At 31.9% G+C, this 12,472-nt stretch overlaps 1 protein-coding gene across 1 annotated transcript in view; it reads left to right on the forward strand.

Annotated features, from left to right (window-relative positions):
• The window catches only part of LOC127710082 (uncharacterized), a 467,780-nt gene that overhangs the window by 409,975 nt on the left and 45,333 nt on the right, over positions 1 to 12,472 (forward strand). Inside the window, exon 71 of the mRNA XM_052215826.1 lies at positions 9,736 to 9,844. Coding sequence (XP_052071786.1) covers positions 9,736 to 9,844 — 109 coding nt within the window. The remainder of the gene's footprint in view (positions 1 to 9,735; positions 9,845 to 12,472) is intronic.

Below are 12,472 nucleotides of genomic sequence, written 5' to 3' on the forward strand. Positions count from 1 at the left end.
TCAATAAAGAAGCTTACCATTAAGATTATCAAACATATAATTATCTAATATAACAAATGCACAGGTTATGAAAAATATATAATTTGTGTTGTTTTAGTAGTAAAATATAAAGATATATAAGATATTTCTGTAGATTTTTTTAATTCAAATAATGAAAAAAAACAAAAATAAAAAATAATTGAAAGATAGATAATCAGATGAATTTCAAAGAAATTAAAAGTTGTTTTGTTTGTTTTGGTTATTTATTTGCACAGATGAAATCATGTAGTTTTTTCTCATATAAGAGACAATATATCATATGAAAATTCTATGTCTATTAATTTATGTACACATATACAATGTAAAAAATAACTGATCATTCACTGAAAAGGATGGCAAAAGCATTCCAAATCTGGTCAAAAATATCTACTCTTTTATTTTTAACAGCAATTAATTTTTCAGTGCTGTATAAAGATTTTATTTTACTTTGCACTGCCTGCAATGTTAAAGCTTTCTTAAAATATTTGCAGTTGAAAATATATTGTTTTATTTGCAAGTAAATCAAATTTGCAGCATTCCCCCTAAATGATTTTGTAATATCCCCAAACAGAAAATGTTTTATGGTAAATGGAACACTTATACCATTAGACACAAGAGTGCACACGCTGAAATGTCTCGCCTTCTTTACTAATCATTGACATTATGTTGATAGTCCTAAATATAAAGCTTTATTACAACTGTCACATAAACTTCACATTAACCAAGTAAACTAAACATTGACCAATGAACCATGAAAATGAGGTCAAGGTCAGATGAACCATGCTAGGCAGGCATGTACAGCTAACAATTCTTCCATACAACAAATATAGTTGACCTATTGCTTATAGTTTAAGAAAAACAGACGAAAACACAAAAACTTAACACTGAGCAATGAACCTTGAAAATGAGGTCAAGGTCAAATAAAACCTGCGTGACTGACATATAGATCATAAAATATTTCCATACACCAAATATAGTTGAACTATTGCATATAGTATTAGAAAAAAAGACCAAAACTCAAAAACTTAACTTTGACCACTGAACCATGAAAATGTGGTCAAGGTAAGATGACACCTGCCAGCTAGACATGTACACCTTACAATCATTCCATACACCAAATATAGCTGACCTATTGCATGCAGTATTAGAAAAAAAGACCAAAACTCAAAAACTTAACTTTGACCACTGAACCATGAAAATGAGGTCAAGGTCAGATGACACCTGCCAGCTAGACATGTACACCTTACAATCATTCCATACACCTAATATAGTAGACCTATTGCATACAGTATAAGAAAAACAGACCAAAACACAAAAATTTAACTATAACCACTGAACCATGAAAATGAGGTCAAGGTCAGATGACACCTGCCAGTTGGACATGTACACCTTACAGTCCTTCCATACACCGAATATACTAGACCTATTGCTTATAGTATCTGAGATATGGACTTGACCACGAAAACTTAACCTTGTTCACTGATCCATGAAATGAGGTCGAGGTCAAGTGAAAACTGTCTGACGGGCATGAGGACCTTGCAAGGTACGCACATACCAAATATAGTTATCCTATTAATTATAATAAGAGAGAATTTAACATTACAAAAAATCTGAACTTTTTTTTCAAGTAGTCACTGAACCATGAAAATGAGGTCAAGGACATTGGACATGTGACTGACGGAAACTTCGTAACATGAGGCATCCATATACAAAGTATGGAGCATCCAGGTCTTCCATCTTCTAAAATATAAAGCTTTTAAGAAGTTAGCTAACGCCGCCGCCGCCGCCGCCGGATCGCTATCCCTATGTCGAGCTTTCTGCGACAAAAGTAGCAGGCTCGACAAAAAACCATGAGTCAATTTCATCAATGAATGTTTGAACAATTTCACAATTCCAAGATAAATGTACAATAGTTTCTACTTCTTCTTGGCAAAATGTACAATTTGGATTGTTAGTGACATTAATTTTATTCAAAAATTTATTTGTACCTAGAATATGCTGATTTATTCTACATTGTAACCACTGCAGTTCGGTATTTTTTGTGACTACAAAAGGTAATTTGAAAATTAATCTCCATTCATTTTCATCTACATTTAAAATTTGATCCCATTTTTTCTGACCCGTTGAAACTATATTATTTCTAATTAATAGTGAATACATGTCTTTAGTTCCCCTTGAGCTTTTAAAAAAAATCTTGGCAAATGAAGGAATAAATGGAGTGACTAGTTTATAATTATCAAAAACATAGCCCTTTCTTGCATTCTTACAGCAAAAATTATGCTGTTGTATTTCATCACATTTCTGTCAATTTTATTATTTCTTCTAACTGTTCCAAACTGAGAATTTTTCCAGTATCTGATATAATGTCATTAATGAAAAATATACCTTTATTAAACCAGTTTTTATAAAATACAGGTTTATTTTCTATTTTTATACAATTATTCATCCACAGTGGGCTTGACAAAAAATATTCCCACATATTGTTTTCATCTTTATCAATGATAATGTCCAATGCATGGAATACATCATGCCAAAATTTATTTTTCATATTTACTTTTAATGATTGACAGATAACCATTTCCAAATTTAAATAATTTTTCTTGATTTATTATGGAAAATAAAACATTTTTCCATTTATTGTCAGATTGGAAAAGTTTTCTAACCCATGTAGATTTGAGGGCTGTGATAAAGGAGCTAAGGTTGATCATTTTCAATCCACCTTCACTGTAATCTTTTTGCAACAGCTCTTTCTTGACTCTATGAACAGGTGAATTCCAAATAAATTTAAAAATAAGCTCATTGATCTTTTTCACATGTTCTTGATTTGGATTTGGCAATGTAATTATAAGGTGATTAAGGACAGGTAAAATCAGAGTTTTCACAACTGTAATTTTACCTATTACTGTAAGATTTCTTTTTGACCATATCCTAATTAGATTTTTGTTCTGCAAAATCCTCTCATTATAATTAATGTTAATAATTTTATCAAGATCAACATCAAAATTTATACCCAATAACTTAAAAGATGTTGTACCCCAGGATAAATTTCTGTTTCGACAAAGTTTATCACTACAATATTTTTTACTCCCAATCCAAACTACCTGTGTTTTAGAAAAGTTTATATTTAGCCCTGAAAGTTTTGCATACCAATCTAATTCATTTAAAGTTTCATTTAAGGACTGTTCACTTCCATCTAAAATAAGTGAAGTATCATCTGCAAACTGTGATAACTTATGTTCTATCCTAGTCACAGTTATACCAGTAATATTTCTATTCCCCCGTATTCGAATTGCCAAAATTTCTGCACAAATAATAAAAAGGTAGGGTGATAAGGGATCCCTTTGTCTACAGCCACGTCCTATTTGAAAAAAGTCTGAAAGATTTCCCCCCTGAATGACTGCAGATGAGATATTATTATAAAATACTTTAACCCAGTTAATAATAGATTCACCAAAATTGAAAAATTGCAAAACTGACACCAGAAAGTCCCAAGATAGAGAATCAAATGCTTTTTCAAAATCAATTAAAAGCAATAAACCTGGAGTGTTATGTTCTTCTGTATACTGTAAAAGATCATAAATCAATCTTATGTTATCCCCAATAAAACGTCCACTGATAAAGCCAGTTTGATCTAAATCAATCAGTTTGTCTAAAACTTTTTTAAATCTACTAGCTATAACCCCTGAACCTATTTTGTATACAGTATTCAGCAAGGAGATAGGTCTCCAATTTTTGAGTAAATTTCTTGGTTTATTGTCTTTTGGTAAGCATGTAATGATTCCCTGCCTTTGAGTCACTGATAAGTGTCCTAAATTTGACCCATAATTTAAAGATTTAACTACAAATGATTTCAAATCTTTCCAGAAAAACTTAAAAAATTCTGTTGAAAAACCATCTGACCCTGGTGATTTATTATTATTCATTTTCTGTAAAGTAATGCTGGCTTCATTAATAGTTATCTTCCCTTCTAAATTTAACTGTTCATCCACTGATAATTTATTAAAATTTAAATCTTTCAAATCTCTTTCTAAATCACTCAGTTTACACCCATTGCCATATTTGTCTCTAGTTTTGTATAAATTTTCATAAAAGTCTTTTGTGTCCTTTAAAATATCAAATTGGTTTGTAATAATTTTACCATCATCCTTTTCTATTTTGCTTGTAAAATTTTTTGATTCAAGACCACAAAAATACTTTGTAGTTTTTTCACCTTCTTCAATCCACTGAACTCTAGAGCGTATAAATTTACCCCTAATCTTTTCTTTTCTTATACTTTCTAATTCTTGTTTTTTAATCTCTAAGCTATGTACTAAATTTTCTTCTAGTGTAGATTCTAATACTTCAATATCACATAATAAATCTTTTTCTTTTCTATCCCTTTGTTTTTTCTTATAGCTTGAATAAGAGATGGTTTTACCTCTAATTTCTAACAACAAAGTTTCAAGAAACAACTGACTATTTACAGTAAAATGGAGATCATCATTACAAATCTCATGTATATTTTTGAAATTATAAACCAATGCACCATACTGTTTTTTAACATCTAAAATCTTATCTTTAACAATATTTATGTATTCAATATCATAAAGTAATGAATTATTGAATTTCCATAGACCTTTGCCTCGAACAAAAGGATTAAATTCAAATTCTAAAACTACCATGGAATGATCTGAACGATAACTAAGTTCGATTTTACAATTTCTTAAATTTGTCAACATACAGTCTGGAATAAGAAAAAAATCAAGACGTGCTTGTTTGAATGGTGATTTTTTTCTCCAAGTGTATCTGTGTAGATCAGGAAACAGTTCTCTGAAAGGGTCCACAAGGGACCAGTGCTCTATGATTTCAAGAACTTTATCTCTGGCATTGGGATTATTAACATGTAAATAATTACAATAATCAATGCATGGATCTAATACTAAATTAAAGTCACCACAAAGTATGTAACTTTCATTTCCAAAATCTTCAATAACATTCACAATCTGATCATAAAAACCAGGACTATCCATATTAGGTCCATATAATGACAAAAGTGTAAGTTTCTGTTTATCTATTTTAACATCTAATGCTAAGTAATTGCCATTCAAGTCTTTTTTCTCTTTTAGCACTTTAAATTCAAAATTATTATTAAACATGATTGATACGCCTCTTGAATTAGAGGAAAAAGAAGAGAAAAAACATTCAAAATCCCACATGGATCTGACAGCATTCTCAATTTCAGTAGTAAAATGCGTATCTTGTAAGCAGTAAATATTATAATTTTTTGTTTTCAGTAAATTAAACACATCTTTTCTTTTTGCACTATCCCGCAAACCCTGGCAATTTACTGTTAAAAGTTTCAGAGACCCCATAATGAGGTAAATACATTTACACTATACATGTACATACATGTACCAATATTCACAAAATATTGATAACACAATTTAAATTCATCAGGCAAACAAACAAATGTTTTTGAAAACTGTTGTCTTTAAATAAATGTTGAAATACTGAATAAAAACATAGATACAAAACTAAGATAACTCGCATCATTTTATACTTGAAGTAAAGTACATTTTTTGCAAATTCTAGAGTTCTTATTTCCTTTTTTTTTTTTAGATTTATACATATATAAAATATTCAATTGTTTTGTTACAAAATAGAGCCTTCCTCATGAAATTGTTTTAAATATATTTGATTAAAAAAAAGTTTGTTTTTTTTTCAAATTTTTCTCAAATTTACATCTAAAAATTGTCAGAAATATTTTTTTCCACAAAAGTTAATGCCCAGACCTAAATTGTCTGAGTCGAAAGTTGATGTCATCATACATTCCAAACTTTATCTGTGCACCACTTTCTGTTCTACCATACACACCACAATTAAAATACTAAACCTGTTCAAAATGATTGCTCTTCTCCAGCCGATGAATAAGCTCCATATTTCTTTGTGTGACATCATCAACGAATTTCAACTTCCCATTCAACTGTTTCCTAACCAGCATAAAACTTCTCTTCACATCACTATTAAAGAAGCGAACAATAAGTGGACTTGGCTCGTGTACAGTTGGTAACCTGTGTATTGCCACAACATCCCTTTCTTCTAAAGTAACATCTAAATCTCTTTTTACCATTTCAATGAAATCCTTGCGAAGGTTTTGTCTGTCTCTCCTTGGAAAGTTCAACACCTTGATATTGTTTTTTCTGGAATATTGTTCGTTGTAATTGCTGCTCAAATTGGCTATTTTGGCAACTTCTGCTGTTTCTGCTAGGTCAGTCTTAATAGGAGACATATGAGAGGACACTGCATCAAGTCTCTTTTTCAGGTGCTCATTTTCAATAGATAGTGCCTCTGTTTTCTCTTCCATCTCTTTTTCAATTTTTGAAATTTTATCGTTCATTTTTTTTTCCAGTGATGACTTAAACTTACTGAACAATTTCTTCACAATTCCAGTAACAAGATTTTCTAAGTCTGAAGTCTTGACAAGGTCTTTTGTAATGTCAATCAAATCATCTTTTGTGGTTACATCCCTCAAGCTAAATTTTATTTCATCAAGGTCTTTTTGAAAGTTTATAAGACCTGATAGATCAAGACTAGTGTTTGAGTCTTTAGAAACTTCAGAGTGAGTTCTTTTAGCCTTAGGTTCTTTATCATCTTTGTTGTCCTTTTTAGCTGCCAATAATGTCTGAACACTCCTTACTGTTCTACTATGTGTAGGTTTAGTGGAAGTTTTGTTTAAAGTATTACTGCCTCCAGGCATAATGACCAATAGGTGTGAGTATTAATCTATAGCTGAAATTCCTTTTCCTTATATACAATATGTAATATTTCAATGTCTTTGAGGAAAAGTCATTAATTTCACAATTTTAACATATATAAATCCGTCTTCAGATAAGTCATGCCAATATACATCAGAAAATCACAAAAATATGTAAATCCACACTTGATTAACAAAGAATTTTGCAAAAATTGCAGGAGCTGACTTTTATAGTGTTAACAGCTCGGCGGCCATCTTAAATCCCCTGTCCGGTTTAATTCTATTACATGTGGATGAAAAAATAAAACTGTTAACTTAAGGCAGCAATTGCTTTAACAGCCTTTAAGGCTTTGATTATGGTTTGTTTTTATGTTGTGCTGTAACACCACTGTTCCATGTTAGGGGTGGGATGAGCACTCACAAACATGTTTAACCCGGCCATGTTCTTTCTGTGCCTGTTCAAGTCAGGAGCCTGTAGTTCAGTTTAAAAATAAGGAGATGAGGTATGATTGCACATGAAACAACTATGCACCGAAGTTCAAATAAAGTGGATGTAAGCAATTGTTGTTGGTTAATGTCTGTCATACTTTTTTTTTTGCAAATTGTTTTATTATGAATTAGGTCGTTAGTTTTCCCAATTTGAATTGTTTCATATTTTAAGTTCACCTGGCCCAAAGGGCCAAGTGAGCTTTTCTCATCACTTGGCATCCGTCGTCCGTTAACTTTTACAAAAATCTTCTCCTCTGAAACTACTGGGCCAAATTTAACCAAACTTGGCCACAATCATCATTGGGGTATCTAGTTTAAAAAATGTGTCTGGTGACACGGCCAACCAACCAAGATGGCCACCATGGCTAAAAATAGAACATAGGGGTAAAATGTAGATTTTGGCTTGTATCTCTGAAACCAAAGCATTTAGAGTAAATCTGACATAGGGTAAAACTGATTATCAGGTCAAGATCTATCTGCCCTGAAATCTGACAACCCCTTGTTGGATTGCTGCCCCTGAATTGGTAATTTTATGGAAATTTTGCAGTTTTTATTGGTTATTATCTTGAATATTATAATAGATAGTGATAAACTGTTTACAGCAAAATTGTTCAGCTAAGTAAGATCTACAAATAAGTCAAACATGACCAAAATTGTCAATTGACCACATAAGGAATTATTGTCCTTTAAAATCAATTTTTCACAATTTCGTAAATTTTTGTAATCTTTTACAAAAATCTTCTCCTCTGAAACTACTGGACAAAATTAAACCAAACTTGGCCTAAATCATCCTTAGGGTATCTAGTTTTGGCTTATATCTCTGAAACTAAAGAATTTGGAGCAAATCTGACACTGGGTTAAATTGTTCATTAGGTCAAGATCTATCTTCCCTGAAATTTTCAGACGCATCAGACAACCCGTTGTTGTGTTGCTGCCCATGAATTGGTAATTTTGAGGAAATTTTGCAGTTTTTGGTTTGCATCTTAAACATTATTATATATAGAGATAAACTGTAAACAGCAATAATGTTCAGCAAAGTACGATCTACAAATAAGTCTGTATGACCAAAATTGTCAGTTGACCCCTTAAGGAGTTATTGCCCTTTATAGTCAATTTTTCGTAATTTTTTGTAATCTTTTACAAAAATCTTCTCCACTACAGGGCCAAATATAATTAAACTTAGCCACAATTTTCAACAGGGTATCTTGTTTGAAAAATGTATCCGATGACCCTGTCATCCGACCAACATGGCCGCCATGGCTAAAAATAGAACATAGGGGTTTACTATAGAAGTCTAAGGGAAAATTGTAAAAAAAACAATTTCAAATGATCACAACTTGAAAACTTATGTAAATAAAGATAAGGGGTCTTCATTAGCTATTGTAAGACTACAATGGGATGACCTGCTTTTTATTTAACTACTTTGCCAAATTAAACCAAACTTGGCCTCAATCATTATTAGGGTATCTAATACTATTGATTATAATTTTAACCTTATTTTACATGATTTCCAAAACAACAGATGATACAGGTGAGCGACACAGGCTCTGGAGAGCCTCTAGTTGCAAACCTCAACAAATTTGGTCTCTGGTGGAAGTTTGTCTCAGTGACAATCATACAAATTCTTATTTTTAGAAGATTTCGTAAATTGTGAAGTTGGATTGATGTGTTATTTTCAATTACCACATACACTTTCTTGTCAGATTCCATGCTTATAACTTTGTATTGATAGAAATTATTGCGAGATTTATATTATTGCGAATAATGCGAATGAGAGATTATCGCAATAATAAGAACTCACACTATACTATCTGAAACATATACTTGCATGCATATTTTCACGAAATCACAATAATTAATCTCGCATTTTTGTCCATTTTTCAAAAATCGCAATAATTTCTGGATTTACCGACTAGCAAATATAGATAAAAGATTCAAGGGGAAAAAAAATAATAGTTTCATTGCAGTGCCATTTCAATGCATGTACCATCATCTTCGGGATTCTCTTTTATTCTTATGCATGTTATATTGTCATCATTTAAATCTTTCAAATTATTCTGTGGCATTGCCGTTGGTGCTTTGTGGTCTTGCACGAAGCACTTCAAGCAAATCTGTGAAAGAATTGTCTAAATCACAGTCCACTGCTGTGTTTGGCAGTAAGTTCTTTGTCTGCTTTACCAATGTACAAATATTCCACTCATGTCTTACATTTAGAATATAAATCATATCATATTTGGCCATAATACTTGTGAATGTTAGATCTAGATCGTTTTTTATGTCAATTTCTGTGACTGTAAGGTGTTACTTTCAAACACACAACTAAATAAAACTTTGGTTACATAAATTTAGAGACGGACGCGCGCAGCTTAGTACTGGACACAGGTTTTAAAAAAAAGTACTTTTTTTCTTGTCGACCTTTCACAACATGCGGGGGGATCCGATGAACGAGATATTAATTTGGCGTGGCCTAACTATGATGTATTTTTATATTTTAGTGCAACTGTTACAAATAATGGAACAAAAAATGTAAGACCTGCTCTGAGTGTAATTCAAGAAGATCTGACCATAAACATGGATCGGTATACCCCCCTCAATCCAGATGGTGTAAGTTATTTTATTTCTAGTATACTACCTTGTGCTACCAGAATGACAAATCAAGTTTCATAACCCAGGTGTAAATCAGTTGTTAGTATTGAATCTTACTCCTAGAATAATAAATCATCTTGCTGATACCTCAGGTGTAAATCAGTTGATAATTTACAATATTATAAACTCAAATTAAGCTAAATGCCTCCTTGTATCCGATTGTCCAAGTATATATACCACACATTTACACAAATCTGTCTAGAATCTGTATTAAATGACATTTATACAAAATTGTCACATCTTGATGCTTTACCGTCGATTGATAAACGTCATGGGGGGGATCGAAAGCAGATTCTCATCATTAGAGACAGAACTTTCCAATGTTAAACAAGATATGAAGCAAATAGAAGGCAGAATAACTGGATCTGAGCACGTAGTTAAAAAAATTGAAAACAGATTTTGCTTTATAACGGAAGAATTCGATAACATGAGACAAGAAAATATGGAACTTAAAGAAAAGCTTCTCGAAGTTCAGTCAAGGTCGATGAGGGAAAATCTTCTTTTTGGTGGCATCCTCGAAGATCCGAGAGAAAAAGATGACCCGGATAATGTGGAAACGGAAGCAGTCCTTAAGAAATTTATTAAAGAAAAACTTAAGATAAACGAAGAAATTAAATTTCATATTGTTCACCGCCTCCGACCAAGCAAGGATGCTAAACCAAGAACCATAGTGGCTAAATTTGAAAGCCGAAAGGACAGAAACAAAGTTCTTAGAGCTGCCCCTGCCAAACTGAAAGAGACATCTTTCAGCGTCTTTGAACAATATCCATATGAAATGGTGGAAAGAAGAAATGTTCTATGGCCTATTTTCAAACGAGAACAGCGCCTAGGCAATCATGCCCGTCTTAAGGAAGACAAGTTATACGTTAATGGTCACAGAATATATCCTGAAGATGTAATTGAAGCTCAGAAAAATGCACCCAATGTACCCAACAACCACTCTTCTCAAGACAACATTTATCAATCTCAACAAGGCAGTCAGTTTCTAAGGGAGCACTTTGGCTCACGAGACGAATCAAGAGCAGGTTTTGGTCGCCCCCGCCACATGTAGGACAGGCAAACAAGAGGACAGTTGAACTTTAAACCCAGTATATGTAACAATTCTCACTCATTAAATATTTCATGCTTAAATGTATGTGGCCTAAAAAAACGATTAATATTTAAAGAATTTACTGATTTAATTGAACTAAATGACATTTTTGTATGTATTGAGTCAAAACTAGATGATTTAGATTAGCTTAATTTGCCTGAGGAGTATGATTATTTTACCAAAAATAGAAAAACATTTGAACGAAAATCTGGTGGTATAACAGTTATTTATAAAAATTGTCTAAAAAAAATTCTTACATTTATTAACACAGACTCTGAGTTTGTACTTTGGGTTAAAGTAGATATTCCAATGCAATTAACTAAAATTATGTTTGGTTGTATTTATGTACCTCCCGAAAATTCAAAGTATTCCTCCAAGGATGCATTTGATGAAATTGAAACAGAATTAATTACGTTAAAAGATCAAAGCACTTCAACTGCACTACTCGGCGATTTTAATGCCAGATCAGGGTCTCTTTGTGATTATATCATACCAGACGATGAACTTTCAAAAATTTTGAATTATGATGGAATAGATGAGATAGATAGATGTTTATATGACTATCATAATTTATGTTTATATAATGTACCCTTACAAAGATCGTCTGAGGACAAAGGTCGCATCAATGTATTTGGTAACAAACTTTTGCAATTATGTAAAAACAATTGTTTATATATTGCTAATGGCAGAATTGGTAACGACAAAAATATGGGCAAAGTAACTAGCAAAGAAACTAGTTTACTTGATTACTTAATAGTATCAGGAGATTTGTTCCCCTATATTACAGAATTTGAAGTTATTAATTTTGATCCGTTATTTTCAGATATTCATTGTAGATTGTATTTCAATCTTTCAGCTATGTTACCAGATGATTTGCTTGATAAAAACAACTCATTGAATGTGCCTAGTAAGCATATTCGTTGGATTGGTGACAAAAGAGATCAATTTGTTGACAGCGTTGAAAGTAAATTGACCATTGAAAACTTGTCGAACCAGTTAGACACGCTTGATATAGCTAATGAAAATTTTCAAACTGACCTTAACGAATAAGTTGAAAGTTTAAATAAAGTGTTTCTTGATTCAGCCATAGAAAATTTCGGTAATAAACCCGCCAAAATTAACCAAAATTCAAAACATCATCAACCGTGGTTTAATGCGCAATGTCGTGTAAAACGAGATGACTTTCACCAAGCAAAGAAAAAACATAATTTATTTTAAACGGAGGAAAGTAGATACGATTTTAAAATAGCAAGTAAGGCATATAAAACAGTAATGAACAAAAGTTACGAGGAGTTTCATTTTAAAGCTGAAAACGAGCTGCGTAGTATGGATCAACATGATCCAAGAAAATTATGGAATGTTTTGAATAATTTTGAAAGACCACAGGATAAAAACACACCAATCGATCTTGATGAACTTCACGCTTATTTCAAAAATTTAAACACAGACGGAGAACGAGATGATATAGATTTTGAAATACCAGATTGCAATGACGA

Source organism: Mytilus californianus, unplaced genomic scaffold, assembly GCF_021869535.1.
Source record: "Mytilus californianus isolate M0D057914Y unplaced genomic scaffold, xbMytCali1.0.p SCAF_7, whole genome shotgun sequence".
Lineage (NCBI taxonomy): Eukaryota > Metazoa > Mollusca > Bivalvia > Mytilida > Mytilidae > Mytilus > Mytilus californianus.